General features: G+C 47.8%; 1 protein-coding gene across 1 annotated transcript in view; it reads right to left on the reverse strand.

Annotated features, from left to right (window-relative positions):
- Nucleotides 1-9,171: 9,171 nt before the first annotated feature.
- Nucleotides 9,172-25,582, reverse strand: part of LOC311127418 (ras-specific guanine nucleotide-releasing factor 2-like) — a gene marked incomplete at its 5' end in the record, with an annotated part of 33,177 nt that continues 16,766 nt past the window's right edge. The window contains 16 exons of the mRNA XM_084159266.1: nt 9,172-9,268; nt 9,371-9,439; nt 9,538-9,655; nt 10,246-10,523; nt 10,661-10,745; nt 10,837-10,940; nt 11,643-11,703; nt 11,897-12,009; nt 12,479-12,585; nt 12,677-12,904; nt 12,986-13,241; nt 13,284-13,521; nt 14,276-14,524; nt 14,660-14,742; nt 14,932-15,068; nt 15,159-15,225. Of these exons, the coding sequence (XP_084015392.1) occupies nt 9,173-9,268; nt 9,371-9,439; nt 9,538-9,655; nt 10,246-10,523; nt 10,661-10,745; nt 10,837-10,940; nt 11,643-11,703; nt 11,897-12,009; nt 12,479-12,585; nt 12,677-12,904; nt 12,986-13,241; nt 13,284-13,521; nt 14,276-14,524; nt 14,660-14,742; nt 14,932-15,068; nt 15,159-15,225 (2,289 nt within the window). The 3' untranslated portion in view covers nt 9,172. The remainder of the gene's footprint in view (nt 9,269-9,370; nt 9,440-9,537; nt 9,656-10,245; nt 10,524-10,660; nt 10,746-10,836; nt 10,941-11,642; nt 11,704-11,896; nt 12,010-12,478; nt 12,586-12,676; nt 12,905-12,985; nt 13,242-13,283; nt 13,522-14,275; nt 14,525-14,659; nt 14,743-14,931; nt 15,069-15,158; nt 15,226-25,582) is intronic.

Genomic DNA, 25,582 nt, shown 5'->3' on the forward strand with positions numbered 1-25,582 from the left:
GGCACAGGTCCTAATCCAGGCACTTGTCATCTCCCGTCTGGATTACTGCAACTCGCTGTTGGCTGGGCTCCCTGCCTGTGCCATTAAACCCCTACAACTCATCCAGAATGCCGCAGCCCGTCTGGTGTTCAACCTTCCCAAGTTCTCTCACGTCACCCCGCTCCTCCGCACACTCCACTGGCTTCCAGTTGAAGCTCGCATCTGTTACAAGACCATGGTGCTTGCCTATGGAGCTGTGAGGGGAACGGCACCTCTGTACCTTCAGGCTCTGATCAGTCCCTACACCCAAACGAGGGCATTGCGTTCATCCACCTCTGGCCTGCTGGCTCCCCTTCCTCTGCGGAAGCATAGTTCCCGCTCAGCCCAGTCAAAACTGTTCGCTGCTCTGGCACCCCAATGGTGGAACAAGCTCCCTCACGACGCCAGGACAGCGGAGTCACTCACCACCTTCCGGAGACATTTGAAACCCCACCTCTTTAAGGAATACCTGAGATAGGATAAAGTAATCCTTCTACCCCCCCTTACCCCACCCCCCCAAAAATAAATAAAAATACATATTATAAAGTGGTTATCCCACTGGCTATAAGGTGAATGCACCAATTTGTAAGTCGCTCTGGATAAGAGCGTCTGCTAAATGACGTAAATGTAATGTAATGTATTTACAATGGTGTTTGTTCTTCACTGGTTGCCCTTTTCTTGTGGCAACAGGTCACAAATCTTGCTTCTGTGATGGCACACTGTGGTTTTTCACCCAGTAGATAAGGGAGTTCAAAATTGGGTTTGTTTTCTAATTCTTTGTGGATCTCTGTAATCTGAGGGAAATATGTGTCTCTAATATGGTCATACATTTGGCAGGACGTTAGGAAGTGCAGCTCAGTTTCTACCTCATTTTGTGGGCAGTGTGCACATAGCCTGTCTTCTCTTGAGAGCCAGGTCTACCTCTCTCAATAGCAAGGCTATGCTCACTGAGTCTGTACATAGTCAAAGCTTTCCTTAAGTTTGGGTCAGTCACAGTGGTCAGGTATTCTGCCACTGTGTACTCTCTGTTTAGGGCCAAATAGCATTCTAGTTTGCTCTGTTTTTTTTGTTAATTCTTTCCAATGTGTCAAGTAATTCTCTTTTTGTTTTATCATAATTTGGTTGGGTCTAATTGTGTTGTTGTTGTTGTCCTGGGGCTCTGTGGGGTCTGTTTGTGTTTGTGAACAGAGCCCCAGGACCAGCTTACTTAGGGGACTCTTCTCCAAGTTCATCTCTCTGTAGGTGATGGCTTTGTTATGGAAGGTTTGGAATCTCTTCCTTTTAAGTGGTTATAGAATTTAACGGTGTTAGGCTAGGTGGGGACTCAGGCGCAGAGACGGACACACGGACAAAGAGGGTGAATTAAGATGTTGTTTATTCAGCGTGTTTTGGCAGAGAGAAGCAGTTCAGGGTGGAGCAGCTTCAGACCGGGGTAGGAGCTGAGTGGGGTGGAGAGCCAGTAGCACTGAGAGCTGGATGACGAGGATATCAGACAACAGATGAGCAGGTTGCGGCGTGGGAGTGGCAGGCAGGCAGGCAGCAGGAACAGACGGGATCTGGTCGAAGGAGAGACAGGTTACAAACGTGGCAGAGACAACTATAATGCTGAGAGGGTAACAACTAAACTGAGATTGCTGTACGGAGCCAAGTTACCACAGGTGGTGTAGGAACGAACTGGCGCTGGAGAGGTGGCCAGCCCGGGTAGATAACTGCTGGTTGATTGGTGACAATGAGCTGCAGCTGGATGTAACTGAGCAGGAGAGAGAATGGCCACGCCCCCTGACCTAGATCCTCTGACTGGGCTGCACAGCGGGAGGAGACAGACACAGACAACACACACAGGGAAAAAAGGAAAAGGAAAACAAGCGGGGACAGGAACAACAGTGCCGGACCGTAACAGTACCCCCCCCCTCAACGGGCGCCACCCAGCGACCCACCCGGCTTGTCAGGGTGGTCCCTATGGAAGTCAGCCACCAGCTGCGGGTCCAGTATAAACCGCCGGGGAATCCAGGACCTCTCCTCGGGACCGTATCCCTCCCAGTCCACCAGGTACTGAAGCCCTCTACCACGCCTCCGGACGTCCAGCAGTCTCCGCACCGTGTAGGCTGGATGGTCGTCAATAATACGCGGTGGCGGAGGGGGATCCACAGGCGGACACAAAGGGCTGGAGGAGACCAGCTTCAGCTGGGACACGTGAAATGTAGGATGGACTCTCATGGCCTGGGGAAGCTTCAACCGAACAGCCGAAGGGTTGATGATGGAGTCGATCTCGAAAGGACCCAAATACCGGGGCGACAGCTTACGGGAGTCAGTGCGCAGAGGGATGTTGCTGGAGGAGAGCCAGACTCGCTGACCAGGCTGGAACTGGGGAGCGACTACCCTGTGCCTGTCCGCCACTCTCTTGTTACGCTCTGCTGTCCGTAGAAGGGCCTCACGGGTGTCCACCCACACCTTGCGGCAGCGACGAAGGTTATCCTGAACTGACGGGACGGCTAACTCCCTTTCCTGAGACGGGAACAATGGCGGTTGGTACCCCAAAGCCGCCTCAAATGGTGAGAGGCCGGTGGCAGATGAGGTGAGGGAATTGTGGGCATATTCGACCCACGGGAGGTGTTTGGCCCAGGTGGACGGGTTCTGGGATGTCACACAGCGTAGAGCAGCCTCCAGGTCCTGATTAGTCCTCTCAGTCTGGCCATTGGACTGGGGATGGAAACCTGATGAGAGACTGACAGAGGCACCCAGAGCAGAACAAAACTCCTTCCATACCCGAGAAATGAACTGTGGGCCTCTATCGGACACTATGTCCACAGGTATTCCATGGGGACGGAATACATGTAGGACAAAGAGGTCGGCTGTCTCACTGGCAGACGGTAATTTTGGTAATGCAACAAAATGGGCAGATTTAGAGAATCTGTCCACGATGGTGAGTATGGTGTCATTACCTTCAGACATAGGAAGTCCAGTGACGAAGTCCAAGGCCACGTGAGACCAAGGACGACTCGGGACTGGGAGAGGCCGCAGCAGGCCCGAAGGAGCCCGGTGGGAAGCCTTATTTTGGGCACAGATGGAACAGGCCGCCACGTATTCCCGGACGTCAGCCTCGACGGATGGCCACCAAAAGTGCCTCTTCAGTAGCGACAGTGTACGGTTCATACCAGGGTGGCAGGAGAAGCGCGAGGTGTGGATCCAGTTGAGCACTTGCGGCCGCACGGCTGCGGGAACATAGAGAAGGTCGGGGGGGCCATCGGCCGGTCCAGGTTCCGACTCTTGTGCCGATCGGACGAGGGACTCGATTTCCCAGTGAACAGCCGCCACCAAACAGGAAGCGGGCAGAACAGGTTCAGGATTGCTGGAGTCTTCATTGTCTGTAAACTGGCGAGAGAGAGCATCAGGCTTGACATTACGTGTGCCAGGACGATATGTTAAAATAAACTTGAACCTGCTGAAGAACAGAGCCCATCTGGCCTGACGGGAGTTTAGCCTCTTGGATGACTGGATGTAAGCCAGGTTCTTGTGGTCTGTCCAGACTATGAAGGGTTGCTCTGCTCCGTCTAGCCAGTGCCTCCACTCCTCCAACGCCAACTTGACAGCAAGCAACTCCCGGTTACCCACGTCGTAGTTCTTCTCAGCAGGGGTCAATCTCCTGGAGAAAAAGGCCACAGGATGGAGCTTCTGGTCCGTGGGGGAACGTTGTGACAGGACAGCCCCCACCCCCGAATCAGAGGCGTCCACTTCCACAATAAACTGCAAACTAGTGTCTGGATGAATAAGAACAGGGGAGGTGGAGAACAGTTCCTTCAGTGTACTCACGGCTGACTCGGCCTCAGGCGTCCACAGGAATGGCACCTTTGGGGAGGTGAGCTTGGTCAGGGGGGCAACCACTCGGCTGAAACCCCTGATGAAGCGGGCGGTAGAAGTTGGCGAAGCCCAGGAAGCGTTGTAGCTGTTTCCGAGACGTGGGTGTGGGCCACTCCGCAACCGCTCTGATTTTGTCAGGGTCTGGTGACACTTGTCCCCGCTCGATAATAAAACCCAAAAAGGGGACGGACTGCCGGTGGAACTCACATTTTTCTGCTTTCACATACAGTTTATTTTCCATGAGGCGTTGGAGAACCAGACGGACGTGGGAGACGTGTTCATCCTGTGACTTAGAGAATATTAGAATGTCATCCAAATAGACAAACACAAAACGGTGTAGAAAATCCCTCAACACATCGTTAACCATGGCCTGAAACACTGCTGGGGCGTTAGTGAGACCGAATGGCATGACTAGGTATTCAAAGTGTCCGAGAGGGGTATTGAACGCAGTTTTCCATTCGTCTCCCTGCCTGATCCTAACGAGGTGGTAAGCGTTACGCAGGTCGAGTTTGGTAAACACGGTGGCACCATGAAGGGGTTCAAATGCTGAGTTGATGAGAGGCAGGGGGTACGTATTTCTGACTGTGATGTTATTTAGTCCTCTGTAGTCAATGCAGGGGCGTAATGTTTTGTCCTTCTTCTCTACAAAAAAGAACCCAGCACCAACAGCGGAAGATGAGGGACGAATGATGCCAGAGACTAGGGAGTCGCCTATGTAGGTTTCCATAGCTTCTCTCTCAGTACGGGACAGATTGAAAAGCCGACTGGACGGCAAAGGGACTCCAGGCAGTAACTCAATAGCGCAATCGTATGGCCTATGAGGTGGTAGTGAAAGTGCTTTGGACTTACTGAATACCTCGGCCAGGTCCAGGTACTCTTTAGGGACTGAAGAGAGGTCTGGGGGTTCCCGCAGGGCAGGAGCGGAAGCCGAGCCTGGAGCAACTGTAGGAGGAACAGGCGGAGGAGAAGCAGAGGGAGGAAGAGTAGTGAGTGTTACCAGGTTAGCTACCTGAGAGGTGAGCTGAGATACTTGATCCAACAACCGCTGGTTGTTATCCAATAGAGACCGGATGAGTTGGTCGTGTTGTCCCAATAACATTCCCTGTGAATGGAGGGCGCGTTGTACGCCATCACCCGTTGTTTCATGTGGCATCTCTGCTGAGTCCATGTTTGGCCAGTTCGTTCTGTTAGGCTAGGTGGGGACTCAGGCGCAGAGACGGACACACGGACAAAGAGGGTGAATTAAGATGTTGTTTATTCAGCGTGTTTTGGCAGAGAGAAGCAGTTCAGGGTGGAGCAGCTTCAGACCGGGGTAGGAGCTGAGTGGGGTGGAGAGCCAGTAGCACTGAGAGCTGGATGACGAGGATATCAGACAACAGATGAGCAGGTTGCGGCGTGGGAGTGGCAGGCAGGCAGGCAGCAGGAACAGACGGGATCTGGTCGAAGGAGAGACAGGTTACAAACGTGGCAGAGACAACTATAATGCTGAGAGGGTAACAACTAAACTGAGATTGCTGTACGGAGCCAAGTTACCACAGGTGGTGTAGGAACGAACTGGCGCTGGAGAGGTGGCCAGCCCGGGTAGATAACTGCTGGTTGATTGGTGACAATGAGCTGCAGCTGGATGTAACTGAGCAGGAGAGAGAATGGCCACGCCCCCTGACCTAGATCCTCTGACTGGGCTGCACAGCGGGAGGAGACAGACACAGACAACACACACAGGGAAAAAAGGAAAAGGAAAACAAGCGGGGACAGGAACAACAGTGCCGGACCGTAACAAACGGCTCTTTTCTGGATTTTGATAATTAGCGGGTATCGGCCTAATTCTGCTCTGCATGCATTATTTGGTGTTTTTCGTTGTACGCAAAGGATATTTTTGCAGAATTCTGCATGCAGAGTCTCAATTTGGTGTTTGTCCCATTTTGTGAATTCTTGGTTGGTGAGCGGACCCCAGACCTCACAACCATAAAGGGCAATGGGTTCTATAACTGATTCAAGTATTTTTAACCAGATCCTAATTGGTATGTCAAATTTTATGTTCCTTTTGATGGCATAGAAGGCCCTTCTTGCCTTGTCTCTCAGATTGTTCACAGGTTTGTGGAAGTTACCTGTGGTGTTGATGTTTAAGCCGAGGTAGGTATAGTTTTTTGTGTGCTCTAGGGCAACGGTGTCGAGATGGAATTAGTATTTGTGGTCCTGGCAACTTGATCTTGTTTGGAACATCATTATTTTTGTCTTACTGAGATTTACTGTCAGGGCACAGGTCTGACAGAATCTGTGCAGAAGATCTAGGTGCTGCTGTAGGCCCGCCTTGGTTGGTGACAGAAGCACCAGATCATCAGCAAACATTAGACATTTGACTTTAGATTCTAGTAGAGTGAGGCCGGGTGCTGCAGACTGTTCTAGAGCCCTCACCAATTCGTTGATATATATGTTGAAGAGGGTGGGGCTTAAACTCCATCCCTGTCTTACCCCACGGCCCGGTGGAAAGAAATGTGTGTTTTTTGCCAATTTTAACTGCACACTTGTTGTTTGTGTACATGGATTTTATAATGTCGTATGTTTTTCCCCAACACTACTTTCCATCAATTTGTATAGCAGATCCTCATGCCAAATTGAGTCAAAAGCTTTTTTGAAATCAACAAAGCATGAGAAGACTTTGCCTTTGTTTTGTTTTGTTTGTTTGTCAATTAGGGTGTGCAGGGTGAATATGTGGTCTGTTGTACGGTAATTTGGTAAAAGCCTATTTGACATTTGCTCAGTACATTGTTTTCACTCAGGAAATGAACTAGTCTGCTGTTAATGATAATGCAGAGAATTTTCCCAAGGTTGCTGTTGACGCATATCCCACGGTAGTTATTGGGGTCAAATATGTCTCCACTTTTGTGGATTGGGGTGATCAGTCCTTGGTTCCAAATATTTGGGAAGATACCAGAACTAAGGATGATGTTAAAGAGTGTAAGTATAGCCAATTGGAATTTGTGGTCTGTATATTTTATCATTTCATTGAGGATACTATCAACACCACAGGCCTTTTAGGGTTGGAGGGTTTGTATTTTGTCCTGTAGTTCATTCAATGTAATTGGAGAATCCAGTGGGTTCTGGTAGTCTTTAATAGTTCATTCTAAGATTTGCATTTGATCATGTATATTTTTTTGCTGTTTGTTCTTTGTTATAGGGCCAAAAAGATTGGAGAAGATAGCTCTTCGTGTTGTTGTTTGTTTAGTATTTTCTCTCTCTCTCTCTCTCTCTCTCTCTCTGTCTCTCTCTCTCTCTCTCTCTCTCTCTCTCTCTCTCTCTCTCTCTCTCTCTCTCTCTCTCTCTCTCTCTCTCTCAGCTCTTGACTGGTGAGATGTATATCAACTTACTATAGAAGTGACATTAACAACTTTTATTTTATTTACAAGCCAGGAGCGTAAATCTGTACTATCTCTAAGGAAGTGCATGGAAAAATACAGTGGTAAAACAGCAGGTTTTATAACAAAGTACATGGTCAGGTATAAAAGCAGGACTGTAGATAGAATCTGGATGTGAGAAAGATTCCTGCCATTCAGGACTGTAGAAAAAGGAAGCAATCTGGAAAAAGCAGTTATCTGAAGAACAACACTGTAAGGAAAGAAACATGCTCTACCTCTTAAACGATCCAAAAGTTCCAAGAAGTTAAAAATCTATTGACATACTTTACAAATCAATAGTGCAAGATTTCAAATAATACTGTTTAACAAGTAATCAGATAAAAATCTAACAAATACTAATAAATAAACACATCCAGAGCTAAACTATAACACTGAGAAATATTCAAACAAAAGATGTAAGTAAACTTTAACAACCGTTTGGGTCAAGTCCCTTTACTTGAATATCGTCATCCCCAAAACAGATATGTTACACTGAATTGAACAACATTTCTGAAACTGCAATTTGCGTCAGGACTGGGAAAGGTAAAGCCATACATGTATATTCTCTATACACTGTCTGGCTCTGGGGAGAATTAGCTACAGTATATTGGATTGTGCATAATTACACGGTTGAGAAGTGGCTCTTCATATGCGTTTACATCTTCATAAAATGTTTGTTGTAACAAATAAAACCTTTATACAGACAACCCACTGGGTACACACTGGTTGAATCAATGTTGCTTCCACGTCGTTTCACCTTGAACCAATGTGGAATAGACGTTGAATTGACGTCTGTGCCCAGTGGGAATACAACAATAGACAGAAGTAAAACAACATTTAAAATGCTTAATAAATAAGTAAATAAATAAACATGCTAAATGACAGGATGTAAAGTCCATGCTTACATCATCAGTGTGCGTCAACAGGAACAAGGTAATTGTTCCACAGCCAGAGATAGAATGGGAGACAGAAAGCACTATGTGGGGAATTAACAGATCTAAAATGATCATGGGGTCTTATTGGGTACAAAAAGTTTATCCGAATGGACCCAACGACTACCAGACCTAGACCCGACTTGTACCCTAATGGGTCCGGGTCTAGACCAGACCCGATTGACAAACAAATCATGTTTATCAGCCAAGTTGCTCTTCTGGTTAACGAATAGGTCTTTATATGTTGGCTAGGCCAAATAAATTCACCTTATTAGAGTAAAATAAATATGCTATAGGCTATGCAGAGCCGTGGTCGGGTCCATTTGGGTCCACTCTAGTCTATCAGCTGTAGTTACATAGACCCGAGACCCGATTAACAATCAGACAGGACCCGACCCACACCCGATGGAAAATATTTATTTTTTATACCCGGTCGGTTCCCGGGTCGGGTCTCGGGTATTCGGGTTCGGGTGGACCCATGAAGACATCTTCATGGAAGTGCAAAAACCTTTGGGGAATGTTATCACTAGTTGATATGAGGCTGACTTTCACCAGTTCACCAGTAGAGGGTAATATAGTGACAGCCGTGGTTCCTCCCCACTAGTCTCTGGCCAAAACTGGCATTAGTCTGGCAAGCTAAATGTCTCTTTCATAATCAGTCACAGCCATACCTGAATTTGCATGCAAGATCATCAGGAAATAATTATAACATGTTATAAATACACTATACAGTTTTTTTACTATATCTTGATATGTACATATTTACAAGCAAGGCACATCTTCACCGGAGTTCTTAAGCATAATCATTGGCAATGCTGATAAAGTAACAAGAACCCTTAACCAAGTGATTCTCAGGGCTATCCCGTCCATTGGTTCCATTGTTACCAAGCAGAAAATAATAAGAATACTAACTACTAAGTGTCTAATGCAGCTGGACTGAGACCAACTGTGTGGTGTTTCTGTGTGTGTTTAGCCAGGAGGGATGCGGGGTTCAATCTTCAGGGACAGCTCATACAAAGTGTCTTCATCCATCACCAGAGTCTTATCCAGCAGGAACTGAGTTACCTGGGAGAGAGCGAGACAGAGAGAAAGCATGGTGGGGTAGTAAGTTATAATACATTTATAGCTAGAAACAACTCCATTGATTGACTGTGTAGTTTGTGTTACCTTGGGTTGGTGCTCTATCCTGTAGGGAGCCCCCTGGAACTGACGGATCTCTCTGATGATGTGAGAAATCTGGAACAGACAGGAGAACAGGGAGGAGAGACATGAGACAGAGAGAGATACAGGCTGACTGTGTGACTGACTATGTGTGTGTGCGTTTGTGTGTTTACCATCCTCATCTTGGAGAAGTTGACAAGTCCCTCCTCAGTGAAGTTGGGCGTTCCCTCTTCGATGAAGGCCAGGTCAGTCAGATACATTCCCAGGTAGGGCACACACGGAGGGTTGCAGCTGCACATAGACCAATGCATCAATCAATATTCACAATATTCAAGCTTTTCCTAACTTTTCACAAGTCCTTCAAGAGATTGAACGGGATCTTAAGCACTTACATATTTGTAACATTACATTCGAAATGCAGGATAAAAAATTAATAAAATGCAGGACGGAACATCATACGCAATGGATGACTATGTACACAATTGTGCACCATTTCCTGGGACCCATTATGGCTTGTGAGTGCTACTTTCAAAACTACTGGCTGAAATTATACAAAACATCTATAGCATCATTTTAATTCTGAAAAAAAATGTTGTATTGTCACATATACCAGATAGGTGCAGTGAAATGTGTTGTTTTACAGGGTCAGTCATAGTAGTACGGTGCCCCTGGAGCACATGTGCTCAAGGGCACATCGACAGATTTTTCACCTTGTCAGCTCGGGTATTCGAATTGGCCCAACGATCTAACCGCTAAGCTACCTGCCGCCCTACAGCTCCTTGGTGAGAGATATCGCTGTTCGCCTGGGTACACGTTGTGGTGATAATCTGGGACTAAAACACAGACACATACTCTCTCCCTTTATTTCCCCTCTTTCTTACTTTTTCAGGGTTTCTCTCAGGTTCTTGAATCGGCCTTCTGATGACACTGTCTTCTGTAGCCTGTCCATCAGTGACTTGGTCTGTTTGCAGACTTTAGCCCATGTCTTCTTCAGCCTGTAGATGGCGCTACGGTTGAGAGCTGAGGTGATCTCTAGAACTCCATTATAGTTGTTAAGGCAGCGACAGATATCAGCAACAGCCAACCACTTCTCTATGGAGTTAGCCCTGGAGCCCACGTCTGTATGGGCAATGATCTGAGATGCTACCAGGTTACTCATCTAGAGCAGGAAAACAGGGAAGCGAGAGAGGGAGAGATACAGAAAAGAGGGACAGAGAGATATGTTGAGATATGAGTATGGATCTGAAGTGCTGGCTGGTATAGAGCTATAGAGTATAGATCTGTTTGAAATCTTACATCGTTAAAGTGCTGACTTGTCTTCATGATGTATGGAGTTCTCTCTGACTTGTCCAGCTTCATCCAGCCCTGGCCCAGAAACTCTCTATTGGACACAGAACACACCACAATTATGCAACAACAACAACAACAGCAACAACAACAACACTATTCTCTGATGTAGAATATACACTCACTCGTAAGGGATGCTCCTGAACACAATGTGGTCTAGCAGGGTGATCTGTTCAGCCAGCTCCATCGCGGACAGAGACTCAAAACACTCTGCTTTGGGACAATCCGCCTGGTAAACCAATATTATACAGTGTTCCATGTCTACACTACAAACGGGTTGACAGCTAATATACACAAATAATATACTTATATAAGTGTGTTTTTTGCATATCCCCCTGAAAGTGAGGTCACGGCCAGGGTTCAGTCTTTATTGAAGGCGACTTTTCACCTTGTTGGCTCAGGGATTCAAACTAGCAACCTCTCGGTTGCCGGCCCAACACCCTAACTGCTAGGCTAGGACACAGTGGACTAATGTGGCTCTACGGGGGACAAAACCTGGGTCACATACATAGTGCATGTCAAATACTTTACAATACTTGAGCTAAGCTTGATTTATTTCCCCTGTAAAATAGAAGCAATGGCGTTTTCCCAAAAGTGAATCAAGCGCACCTCAAATACTTCTACATGCATTCTACAGTATATTACATAACGTATTGGTTGGGTCTTCTGGGGATGCTCCACCACAATACACACTAATAGAACTAATACTGTAGGTTCTAATTCTTTATGGAGACGACTTCTTCAAATAGTCTATATCGAGACAACGTATCTGGACAACGTCTTACCAGGATGAAGTGGAGCAACGGACTTCTCTGTTCCAAAGTCAGCATTCCAAATTACATCAACATTAATTTACTGACTAAATAATGACTAAACACACTTTTACCACTATTCTAGGCAGTAGTTCTGTGTGTGATTGAACCATACATACCGTCTGTATGATGTCTTCTATTTTGAGTTGAGCATCATCTTGTTCATCTTGAGAAAGGGCACTGAGGGACAAGCAGAGTCTCATTAACAACAAATGTCATGACACAAACACACACACACTCTCACACACACTCTACACTCTCACACGGTATACTAAGGTACACACAAATTAACTCTCACTGTGTGTGTGTGTGTCTGTGAGTGTGTGTGTGTGTCTGTGTGCTTGTACTTTAGCATGCTTGTGTGTATGTGTACCTTAGTATGTTGCCGGTGGCTTTCCTCTCCTGGGGCAGCAGGTCTGGGTCTCGTAGCACCTCCTCCAGAAGGGTCATTACCCCCACCTTCAGCTCACTATTCATCTCAAAGTCCTGACACACACACACACACACACACACACACACACACACACACACACACACACAACTTAGCAATAATTCCCCCCAGTAATTTCTTCAGAGGAAGCTGTACACTCATAGCTTCATTGTTCCCTTCCTTCCACATCATAATTACTATAGAGCATAAATTGACCTCTTCTCTCTGCGTCAACATCAGTCTGGTTCAGCATGTATAGTCACTTACACACTAGGACACAGGAGAGGAGGGCTGACCATCTCGTAAATGTGCATGTGTGTCCAGGCCCCACAGAGCAGACGGCGGCGACAGTAGTGTTAGAGCTGTGGTTTGTTAAAGAGCAACAGTCCTGTCTGCTACAGAGGGCAGGACACCAGGGGGCCCCCGGGGAGCAGGATGACATTTCTCTGGGCGTCACGCGAGTCGGACAGAGGACAGCAGGGGTTAGGCAGGCAGTGTGTGTGTTTGTGTGTTTGTGGTTCAGACCTGTGAGTGCTTGGAGACCCAGTGACGCAGTACGTTGAGGACTCTATTGGTAGCAGCTCTACGGATGATAAACTCCTTGTCACAGGTCCTCTCACTATTATTGAAACCTGGGAGGGAGAGAGAGAGAGAGAGAGAACTTGTGGTGAAATGGTCAATGCTACTGGTAAGACTGTTGTTATTGTTCATGTTGTCTGTTACCCTGGGAACTGCCGTGTCCGGCGGCTGCCGTGGCGATAGCGAAGGCTGAGGCTGGTGACATAGTACCACGATTGTTCTCCCCCGTGGAACCTCCAGACTGTCTGTATCGCATGTGTCGGGGTGTAGAAGGGGAGCGACAGGGGGACTCTGTCAGGGGGACTCGGTCCTCGCTGACTTGAGGGTTAGACTCTGGGAGGAACTTCTCCAAAGAAACCGTCTCCAGAACAGCTGTTAATTAAAATACACAGGCGCTCAGTGAGTGTGTGTCTGTGTGTGTGTGTGTTTGTGCGTGTGTGTGTGCTAGCCTACCCCTGCGGATGCTGCGTCTGAGTTTTCCACAGAATGCGTCGATGCGCGGCATGTCTCCTCCCTCTTCCACCGTTGGGGGGACAGGTTCCGGTGAACCGGTGGGGCGGCTCAGGTCTTTTGTGGTGGTGGGAGGGGAGGTGGAGACCCCTAGGACTGTTGGCAGGCTAGGAGCCCGCGTGCAGGTGTGAGGGGGGGACGAGAACCCCGATGGAGCCCGGGTGGAGGTGGGAGGAGGGGAGGAAAACCCTGAAGGGGGCTTGGTGGCGTTGGGAGGGGGGGAGGAGATGGAGGGAGGATGAGAGGAGGTGGGGGAGTTAGCAGCAGAAGAGGAAGGGGTGGAGAGGTCTAGGACTCCTGCCTTGGAGGAGACCGGGGAGGAGAGGGAGAGTTTGCGGGAGTGGACCGGGGAGGAGGTGCGGGAGGGGATGGTGAGAGGAGGAGGAGAGGAGAACTTGCGACAGAGACGGGGAGATTTGTTGTTGAGGTGCTCGCCTCCCCACGTCCCCTGGTTGGTGGCAAAGAACAACTCCAGAGACCTGAGGAGGGAGAAGAAGAGGAGAATAAAGACAAAAAGGAAGCGCTTGAGAAACATGTCACATCTATGTTAGCCCTCTGAACTAAACCTGTAACATCTATGTTAGCCCTCTGAACTAAACCTGTAACATCTATGTTAGCCCTCTGAACTAAACCTGTAACATCTATGTTAGCCCTCTGAACTAAACCTGTAACATCTATGTTAGCCCTCTGAACTAAACCTGTAACATCTATGTTAGCCCTCTGAACTAAAGCCTAAAAGAAAAGGTATCTTTGTTTGAAAGATGTATGAGTGAAATGAAGTAATGAAAGAGTCAATGGAGAGTCAGTGTAAAAGAGGAGAATGTAAGAGAAAGAAAAAAAGAGTGTTACTCTTTTTGGTCCAGAGCAAGCCGTGTGATCTTCAGACTGTAGTCAGGACAGAGAGACGTGATGGACAGACGATCGGAGGAGTGATACTGAACCCTGAGAGGAGAGAAGGAGAAGAGGAGAGGACAGGAGAGCATGGGAGAGGAGGTGTTGGAGGGAAATATATGGAAGGAGGGGGTGAGGAGGATTGACAAAATCAGGAGTGGAGTGGAGGGGGAGGAATGAGAGTGAAAAAGACAGAGTGAGTGATGGTCAGCATGCATGTCTATTATATGAGGATAGAGGGAGGAAGAGAGAGAATGTATGAAGGAGTGATGGAGTGATGGTGCATGAGAAGACACATTGTGTATGTATGTGTGTGTGGGTTCATACTATATATATTTCTACCTGACAGGTATAGAGGTAAAGGGTTTCTTGTATATGTCGGCCAGTTTGTCCATGACCACAGCAGCGGTAGTAAAGATCCTATATGTGTGGAGGAAGGTGTTGAGGAAGTCGATAGAGAGGAAGCGCAGGTCAGTCAGTCTCTCCAGCAGCCGCTCCACGCTGGCGTAACGGATCTGGGGGACCTTGCAGGAGTTGAGCGTCTTACTGAAGCAGATGTCCACATCATCTTTGTGCAGCCGTGCGTCCGACCTGGTGGGACAAGTACCAATAAGATCATCAGCCATTGGGTGATCTCCCAGATGGGAAAAGGGGATTGGATAACATGGGGATTATAAACCCTCACTGATGTGGAAAAGGAAATACAGTCTTTATTTGGGCTCTTACTTGATCATGTGCGGCACAGTGACTTTAGAGTTCTCCTCAAACACACTGGTCATCAGGCCATTACAGCGGATATTATCTATACACTATAGACAGAGAGAAAGAAAGATGTACAGAATGAAAGGAAAACATAGAGAGAAAAGAGAGAAGGAGAGACAGTCATGTTACTGTCCATTGTGCTGAACCTCTTTCAAAATAAGTGGTTAGAGGCTTGCAGAAGCAGTAGGGGTAGGAGTTGATTTGGGACTGGGCACCTCATTCCCGGGTGTGTTTACCTGACTGATGTCACTGGTCCAGGCAGCTTTCTCCTGGCGGGAGGGAGCCAATAGGACGACAGAGAAGGCGGGGCCATCAGGGGGTTCCACCACAATCTTAAACTCCAGGTGGTTGAAGCCCTGACCTCCTGCATTGTCTACAGGGGGAAGGTGAAGTTTGTTGATTTATTGATTGATTGACTGAATTTACTTATTAATTGATTGATTATTTTATGAAAGATACTTACAGTCCTCATCGTTGGCATCCAGCTCCTCTACAAGGGTACATTCTATCAGGGACAACACCCCGCCCTGCTGTGAGGGTCAAAGGGCAGAGGTTAGAGGCCATACATCTAACACGCATGTGTAGATGGAAGGTCAAATGTGTCAAAATCTGCTTGACATACAAATGTTTCCTACTACATATATCAACACATTTCGTATGTATCTGTGTGCAAGTGTCTGACCACGTGAAAGTACAGATGTTGGATCTTAATTTGACCTGTTTCGTCGCAGGAGGAAAATAATCCTGCAACAAGATGATTTGAGTAACTGAAGAAATATTAAGAACCACCGCCAGAGGGCAGCTGGAAGCGGTGTTTTTGTACAGTGCAGTACTGTACCTACATTGTACCTTAGACTGCAGGTCCACTGGGCGCCAGTTCAAGTAGCCTATGTATGCTACATGCAGGCTACAGCACGTCTCCTGTGATTTCTTATGTGGATTATAATAAATGGGCATATTTGTAGGGGTAGACTTATTTTTCATTAGGGATTTATTTTTAAAAATATAAATCATTTTATTATATGTTCAAGGCAAGCAATAGCTAGAATAAATTATTGGTGGCCTCAGTACCTGTGTGGTCCAGGGGTTACAACCGCTGACCCTAGCAGACATATGCCAGAGTCGGAATGGGTTTGAATCCGGCCCACTGCCCTTAGACTCCCCCTATCTTCTCCATCTTTCCAACACTGTTCTAGCTCTTCAATAAAAGCAAAAATATTACTTCAATTAATTTAGATAGCCTATAGCCTACATTAGGCCCACAAGTTAATTGCATTTATTTAAATGTTTTCAAGAAGTAAAACGAATAGTCTGATAATTTACACATCAAAGAAAAGTGTCTCAGCTCAACAAAATAGTATTTGGTTAGGCTCAAACGCATACACATCTTGACAGCTTTACAAAATAAAATTTTAAAGCCACACAATACAGGCTTTCAATCCACAACAAGGATGATTTCAAATGCCGGCATCAAACTGAAAGTACAGCAGGCCTATGCTACTGTAGCTGACGCATTACAGTTTGCCAATGGAAATCTATAAAACGTGGGCAAGCACTGGAGGAAAGTTTATCATTCTACAGTAGGCCTACATCTATCAATCAAATGATGGCCCAAATCAGCTCATCAACTCAGCCAGGGAAACACAGTAGCCTATTATCCGCTTTCACGTGACAATGGATAGGCTAACGGGTAGCCTACAGAATGTTTTTGAATATAATAAAATAACAAGAGGCCTACTGCAAACATCGATGGCACTAGATTATCGCCAGCTGATGTCTCGTTAAACCATCAATATGCACTAAATTCACCCGCACAGCTGATCTCAATTGCAACCATTATTGGTCACCTCATTACCGCTCCCTGAAAGATAATGTCAGTCTTAGTCCGGCTTGCAACCAAAGTCTTTCAAGATATGTTCACCCTCTGGTGGGTATTATCATCGGAAACAACTTAGTCCTTTTTGAACATACTAAGGGTGATTTATCTATTTGACAAGAATTCTGTACAATATAAATAAAGTATTTCCTAATTTACCACAGCAAATCTACTGTGGCAATTTACCCAACACTTTGTATGAAACTAATGTTGGTGTAGCCTACTGTTATTATTTGATTTGTTGATAGATTTGAAATTACTGTTTTATATTACTGTTTTATATCTTTACTATTTTATATCATTATATCCTCTTAGTATGAATAGATTGTTTTTATATATCTTTAGAGATTAAAGGTAGTGTTGGGTTTAAGCTCTTTGTGTATGAGAAGTCTAATGATTTAGTGGACTGCAGTAGACTGTAGGAATGTCTACTCCCAATAACTCAAGGCCTCTCCTGACTGTGATACACATGGAGGAGCACAAAGAAATCCTGGGTGATGGAAAAGTACTGAAGTACATCTTTGTGGAAGGGAGGGGGTGAGAGCTAAGGGTATAAATGGACGTTGCACTGTATGGAATGTACAGTATGTATTCAACTGTTACATCTTCGCTGAGTAAACATTTTAAACATCACTCAGAGTTTGGGCTCTTTTGTATGAAAAATATCTTTATTGTATATTGAGATATTGGTTTTCTTATCAGTTTCCTATTTACAGTATGTTATCCCTTAAATACATGTCTGGTATGGTGATTTCTTATCAAGATCGGGTGTAAAATATCCCTGGATTGTCCATATTTGAAATGTGTAACTAAATCAAGTCAATTGGGGGGATTTAGTTATTTGTGCCAGAAGGGTATGGGATGGAATCAAACCCATGCCAACAGGGTAGGCCTATACAAACAGCGTCCCTAACCGCTAGACCACCCCAGGCCACGATGAAACGCCATTTTGATAGTTGATTCGTAACCTTAGGTTCGCTAGAAACCTTATGATGTCTTTTTTTTTTATAATGTACTGTAGATCTCAAAAATCATGGGCATGGTTTTCTAGGCTACCTCACTATACTCAATTACATCTATACAACTGATATTATAGGCCTATGTGTGATTAGTTTTGATAGGCTACAGTAGGCTATAGTTTAGGTGTAGCCTGCTGTACGGCTGCATTTCAGATACACTTGACACTTGTATGTCATAGTGGAGACCAATATCTATCTTGTGTTATTAAGCGATATAAAACAACGGTTGTTGATGTGTATGGATGCATTTCAGATAAATACATTTGAATGTTGCAGTAATATGACCTATAGGCCTACAGTAACAGTAGGACATGTATTCATATTTTTGCTTAAGCCTTTGAGCGAGTGAGAGAGGGAAGGTGATTTTGATAGCTGGCACCGGTCTGAATGACTCGACTGCCCCCAAATACGTTTTTGTGAAAGCATCTAAATTATGAGACTAATTTCAATTTCCTGTTGCGCAGGAACATTTTACGTGACAAAAGAGCGATCAAATTAAGATCTGACATCATTCTCGTTGGCACCAAAAGTTTAAAAAGTGTTGATAGGGGAATGCAGTCGGACCGTCAGATAATTAACATATACATTACTCTTACTGAATTTCCACGTGGGCGAGGACATTGGAAATTTAATCAAAGCCTATTGGATGATAACTTGTTTTTAACTAGGACAGAGGAATTTGTAACTGAATTTTTCCGACATAACATACAGTGGGGAAAAAAAGTATTTAGTCAGCCACCAATTGTGCAAGTTCTCCCACTTAAAAAGATGAGAGAGGCCTGTAATTTTCATCATAGGTACACGTTGTCACGGTTTCGGCCGAGGCTGCCTCTCTCCCTTGTTCGGGCAGGTTTCGGCGTTCGTCGTCTCCGGAATTCTAGCTGCCACCGTTGCATGTTCTATGTTTCCTGTTTGATTAGTTTTGTCTGTTAGCCACACCTGTCTTGTATTATGTCTCATTAAGCACCCTATTTAGTTTCCTTGTTGTTAGTGTAGTGTTGTGTGTAATTGTTTCGTGTCAGGTGTTTGTGCGTTACCAGTGTTTCGGTACGCCAGTTACGATTTACTTCCTCCTCGGTTGAGGAGAGTTTTTGCGCCCTGTGTTTGTGCGCTCGTTTTGACGCCTGTGTGCGTCTGTTGGCCTCTGGCCGTTTTTGGATTATTTTGCACTCGCTAGTAAAGTCTTGTTGGACTGTACATCTGCTTCTGCGCCTGATTCCACACCTCACCATTTCTAACATCGTGACAGAATTACACACCCGTTGACATGGAATCAGCAGGAGCCGAAGCAGCCCCGACGAGACTGGAGGTCCAGGTTCGGGAACAACAGGACCAGATACAGCAGATGGGGACCGCCCTGCAGGAGGTGATCACCACGCTCCGAGGCTGGGGAGCGCCTCCACCACCTCCCTCCCTGCCAGCACCATCGGCCAGTCCGCCCATTCCAGCGCCAGAACCCCGAGGAATCCGACTCTCTCTCCCGAGGGCCTACGACGGAGCCGCGGCTGGGTGTCAGGGATTCCTCCTCCAGGTGGAGCTGTACCTGGCCACCGTACACCCGGCACCCTCGGGGCATGAGAGCGTGTCCGCCCTGATCTCCTGCCTGTCCGGGAAGGCGTTGGAGTGGGCCAACGCGGAGTGGAGGAAGATCGACGCCGAGACTATCACCTACAACGAGTTCTCCCGCCGCTTCAAGGCGGTGTTTGACCATCCCCCGGAGGGGAAAGCGGCGGGGGAGCGTCTGGTCTTCCTCCGGCAGGGGAGGAGGAGTGCCCAAGAATTCGCTCTCGAATTCCGTACTCTAGCGGCAGATGCAGGGTGGAATGAGCGGGCCCTCGTCGATCTATACAGATGTAGCCTACGAGAGGACGTCCGTCGGGAGCTGGCTTGTAGGGACACCAGTCTCTCTTTCGACCAGCTGGTCGACATGTCCATCAGGCTGGATAACCTATTGGCCACCCGCGGACGTCCTGAGGGGGGTCCGTCCATTTCACCCTCCAGCGCCTCCGAGCCGTGTCCTATGGAGCTCGGGGGCGCTGGCGCTAGAGAGAGGAGGAGTCGGTTGGTTAGGGGGTCCATCCACTGCACCAACTGTGGTCGGGGAGGACACACCGCGGCTAGGTGCTGGGGATGGCCTCCTAGGGAGGATGACGACAGGTCCCGCACTGGGGATTCCCTCCAGGTGAGTAGGCGCCCCACTCACCCAGAGCTCACTGTTGCCCATTTTTGGATGCCTGTGCGTTTTCCACAGGTAGCACCTCATTCCCAGCATAAGGCGCTGGTAGATTCAGGCGCGGCTGGGAATTTTATTGATAAAAAGTTTTGTTTAGCGTTAGGGATTCCCCTTGTTTCTGTTGATGTTCCTTTCCCCGTTCATGCCCTAGATAGTCGTCCGTTGGGTACGGGCTTAATCAGGGAGGTCACGGCGCCACTTAGGATGTGTGCGCAGGGGGATCATCAGGAGATGATTCAGCTGTTCCTGATTGATTCTCCTGCGTATCCGGTGGTGCTGGGCATGCCCTGGTTGAGTACCCATAACCCAGCTATTTCGTGGCAGGAGAGGGCTCTGATGGAGTGGTCTGCTCAGTGTGTGGGTAGATGTTTGGGCGTTTCCGTAGGGGCTACCTCGGTGGAGAGTCCAAACCAGGTGCCCGCATTGCACGTTCCCCCTGAGTATGGGGATTTGGCTATTGCGTTTAGTAAGGCGAGGGCGACGCGGTTGCCACCCCATAGGCAGGGAGATTGTGCGATAGACCTCCAGGCAGGAGCTGCGCTCCCACGGAGCCATGTGTATCCTCTGTCTCAGGAGGAGAAGAAAGCTATGGAGATTTACATAGACGAATCTCTGAGACAAGGATACATACGGCCTTCCACTTCCCCTGCGTCCTCGAGTTTCTTTTTTGTGAAGAAAAAGGATGGTGGTTTGCGCCCGTGCATCGATTACCGTGGTCTCAATCAGATTACGGTGAAGTACAGTTATCCACTCCCGCTGATTGCGACCATGACTGAGTCGTTGCATGGGGCGCGTTTCTTCACTAAATTAGATCTCAGGAGCGCGTACAACTTGGTGCGCATCAGGGAGGGTGATGAATGGAAGACAGCCTTTAGTACCACCTCGGGCCATTACGAGTATCTGGTCATGCCATACGGGTTGATGAACGCTCCGTCAGTTTTCCAATCATTCGTGGATGAGATCTTCAGGGACATGCAGGGGCAGGGGGTGGTTGTGTACATTGATGACATTCTCGTGTACTCGCCTACCCGTGTCGAGCATGTGGCCCTGGTGCGTAGAGTGTTGCGGAGGCTGGTGGAGCACGACCTGTATGTGAAGGCAGAGAAGTGTCTATTTTTCCAGGAGTCGGTCTCCTTTTTGGGTTATCAGTTGTCTGCGTCAGGGGTGAAGATGGAGGTAGACCGGGTGTCGGCCGTGCGTAATTGGCAAACACCAACCACTGTGAAGGAGGTGCAGCAGTTTTTGGGGTTTGCAAATTACTACAGGAGGTTTATCCGGGGTTTTGGACAGGTGGCAGCTCCCATCACGTCTCTTTTGAAGGGGGGTCCGGTGCGTCTGCAGTGGTCGGCCGAGGCGGACAGGGCGTTTGGGAGGCTGAAGGACCTGTTTACCTCGGCCCCGGTGCTGGCGCATCCGGATCCCTCTTTGCCGTTCCAGGTAGAGGTGGACGCGTCAGAGGCCGGTTTAGGAGCCGTGCTTTCACAACGGTCTGGCGCGCCACCTAAACTCCGCCCCTGTGCTTTTTATTCTAAGAAGCTCAGTCCGGCGGAGCGGAACTATGACGTAGGGGACAGGGAGCTGTTAGCCGTGGTACAGGCTCTAAAGGTGTGGAGGCACTGGCTTGAGGGGGCTCAACACCCTTTCCTCATTTTGACGGACCACCGTAACCTGGAGTACATCCGGGCGGCGAGGAGGCTGAACCCTCGCCAGGCAAGATGGAGTATGTTCTTGACCAGGTTCACTTTTAAGATCACGTACATCCCTGGGTCACAGAATGGTAAGGCAGATGCGCTGTCTCGGCGGTATGACACGGAGGAGAGGTCCGTGGAGCCCACTCCCATACTGCCTGAGTCGTGTCTGGTGGCACCGGTAGTGTGGGAGGTCGATGCTGAACTCGAGCGGGCGTTACGCACCGACCCTAGTCCACCACAGTGCCCGGAGGGTCGGAGGTACGTTCCGCTCGAGGTTCGGGATCGATTGATCTATTGGGCTCACACGTCACCCTCCTCTGGACATCCGGGTATCGGCCGGACAGTGCACTGTCTTAGTGCCAAGTACTGGTGGCCCACGTTGGCAAGGGATGTGAGGGTTTATGTTTCCTCCTGCTCGGTGTGCGCCCAGTGTAAGGCGCCTAGACATCTGCCTAGGGGTAAGTTGCTGCCCCTGCCCGTTCCACAACGACCATGGTCCCACCTCTCTGTGGACTTTATAACAGACCTTCCCCTCTCCCAAGGTAATACTACCATCCTGGTCGTTGTGGACCGGTTCTCTAAGGCCTGTCGTTTGCTCCCCATGCCGGGTCTTCCTACTGCCCTACAAACTGCCGAGGCACTGTTCACCCATGTGTTCCGGCCCTACGGGGTGCCCGAGGACATTGTGGCTGATCGGGGTCCCCAATTCACCTCCAGAGTCTGGAGAGCGTTTATGGAGCGGTTGGGGGTCTCGGTGAGCCTCACCTCGGGGTACCACCCGGAGAGTAATGGGCAGGTGGAACGCGTAAACCAGGATGTGGGTAGGTTTCTCAGAACATACTGCCGGGACCGGCCGGAGGAGTGGTCAAGGTACGTTCCCTGGGCCGAGATGGCCCAGAATTCCCTACGCCATTCCTCCACTAACCTGACTCCATTTCAATGTGTGTTAGGTTACCAGCCGGTTCTGGCACCCTGGCAGCAGAGCCAGATCGAGGCTCCTGCGGTGGATGAGTGGGCGCGGCGCTCGGAGGAGACTTGGAACGCTGCACACGTCCACCTGCAGCGGGCCCTCCGACGTCAGAAGGCGAGCGCTGATCTCCACCGCAGTGAGGGACCGGTGTACGCACCTGGTGATCGAGTCTGGCTCTCTACCAGAAACCTGCCCCTCCGCCTGCCCTGTCGGAAACTGGGTCGGCGGTTTGTAGGGCCATTTAAAGTCCTGAGAAGGTTGAACGAGGTATGTTATAGATTACAGCTACCTGTGGAGTATAAGTGTATTAACCCCTCGTTCCATGTGTCCCTTCTCAGGCCGGTGGTAGCGGGCCCGCTCCAAGAAAATGAGATAGGGGAGACTCCCCCGCCCCCATTGGACATCGAGGGGGCACCGGCGTACTCCATGAGGTCCATCTTGGATTCGAGACGTTGGATGGGGGGTCTTCAGTATCTAGTGGAGTGGGAGGGGTACGGTCCGGAGGAGCGGTGCTGGGTGCCGAGGAGAGACATTTTGGACCCGTCGCTCCTGACGGAATTCCATCGGGGGTATCCGACGCGCCCTGCTCCACGTCCTCCGGGTCGTCCCCAAGGCCGGAGTCGGCGCACGTCTGGAGCCGCGCGTCAGGGGGGGGGTACTGTCACGGTTTCGGCCGAGGCTGCCTCTCTCCCTTGTTCGGGCAGGTTTCGGCGTTCGTCGTCTCCGGAATTCTAGCTGCCACCGTTGCATGTTCTATGTTTCCTGTTTGATTAGTTTTGTCTGTTAGCCACACCTGTCTTGTGTTATGTCTCATTAAGCACCCTATTTAGTTTCCTTGTTGTTAGTGTAGTGTTGTGTGTAATTGTTTCGTGTCAGGTGTTTGTGCGTTACCAGTGTTTCGGTACGCCAGTTACGATTTACTTCCTCCTCGGTTGAGGAGAGTTTTTGCGCCCTGTGTTTGTGCGCTCGTTTTGACGCCTGTGTGCGTCTGTTGGCCTCTGGCCGTTTTTGGATTATTTTGCACTCGCTAGTAAAGTCTTGTTGGACTGTACATCTGCTTCTGCGCCTGATTCCACACCTCACCATTTCTAACATCGTGACACACGTCAACTATGACAGACAAATTGAGAAAAAAATATCTAGAAAATCACATTGTAGGATTTTTTATGAATTTATTTGCAAATTATGGTGGAAAATAAGGATTTGGTCACCTACAAACAAGCAAGATTTCTGGCTCTCACAGACCTGTAACTTCTTCTTTAAGAGGCTCCTCTGTCCTCCACTCGTTACCTGTATTAATGGCACCTGTTTGAACTTGTTATCAGTATAAAAGACACCTGTCCACAACCTCAAACAGTCACACTCCAAACTCCACTATGGCCAAGACCAAAGAGCTGTCAAAGGACACCAGAAACAAAATTGTAGACCTGCACCAGGCTGGGAAGACTGAATCTGCAATAGGTAAGCAGCTTGGTTTGAAGAAATCAACTGTGGGAGCAATTATTAGGAAATGGAAGACATACAAGACCACTGATAATCTCCCTCGATCTGGGGCTCCACGCAAGATCTCACCCCGTGGGGTCAAAATGATCACAAGAACGGTGAGCAAAAATCCCAGAACCACACGGGGGGACCTAGTGAATGACCTGCAGAGAGCTGGGACCAAAGTAACAAAGCCTACCATCAGTAACACACTACGCCGCCAGGGACTCAAATCCTGCAGTGCGAGACGTGTCCCCCTGCTTAAGCCAGTACATGTCCAGGCCCGTCTGAAGTTTGCTAGAGTGCATTTGGATGATCCAGAAGAGGATTGGGAGAATGTCATATGGTCAGATGTAACCAAAATATAACTTTTTGGTAAAAACTCAACTCGTCGTGTTTGGAGGACAAAGAATGCTGAGTTGCATCCAAAGAACACCATACCTACTGTGAAGCATGGGGGTGGAAACATCATGCTTTGGGGCTGTTTTTCTGCAAAGGGACCAGGACGACTGATCCGTGTAAAGGAAAGAATGAATGGGGCCATGTATCGTGAGATTTTGAGTGAAAACCTCCTTCCATCAGCAAGGGCATTGAAGATGAAACGTGGCTGGGTCTTTCAGCATGACAATGATCCCAAACACACCGCCCGGGCAACGAAGGAGTGGCTTCGTAAGAAGCATTTCAAGGTCCTGGAGTGGCCTAGCCAGTCTCCAGATCTCAACCCCATAGAACATCTTTGGAGGGAGTTGAAAGTCCGTGTTGCCCAGCGACAGCCCCAAAACATCACTGCTCTAGAGGAGATCTGCATGGAGGAATGGGCCAAAATACCAGCAACAGTGTGTGAAAACCTTGTGAAGACTTACAGAAAACGTTTGACCTGTGTCATTGCCAACAAAGGGTATATAACAAAGTATTGAGAAACTTTTGTTATTGACCAAATACTTATTTTCCACCATAATTTGCAAATAAATTCATTAAAAATCCTACAATGTGATTTTCTGGATTTTCTTTTCTCATTTTGTCTGTCATAGTTGACGTGTACCTATGATGATAATTACAGGCCTCTCTCATCTTTTTAAGTTGGAGAACTTGCACAATTGGTGGCTGACTAAATACTTTTTCCCCCCACTGTAGGTACAGCAAATCCCCTTATTGTATGGGACACTTTTAAATGTGCCTTTAGAGGCCATGCAATTCAGTACTCATCTCGAAAACAAAAGCAATTTAGGTCAAAAGAGTCCATACTAACAAAGAAAATAGAAGGTCTAACAGAACAGATAGATAGCAATAAAAACTGTAACAGAGGCTCAGAATAAGTTAGAGGAAAAACAAAAATAAATGGAGGAACTTATTCAAAAAAATATCAAGTGTAATATATTATAAAAATAAAGCAAACTGGATGGAATATGGGGAAAAATGCACCAAATTATTTTTAAATCTTCAACATAGAAATGCTACCAAAAATAACTTTAAGCATATGTTTTCGTTTCAGTCTCCTCCATCTCCTCTAACCGAAGCTAATTGTATGGATTTTTTTTATAATGTAAAATTATCAGCCGTACAGAAAGATTCATGTGAAGGCGAAATTACAGAGTAGGAACTTCTTGATTCAAATA

The sequence above is a fragment of the Coregonus lavaretus genome (assembly GCF_964263955.1).
Source record: "Coregonus lavaretus genome assembly, chromosome: 4".
NCBI classification, from domain to species: Eukaryota; Metazoa; Chordata; class Actinopteri; order Salmoniformes; family Salmonidae; genus Coregonus; species Coregonus lavaretus.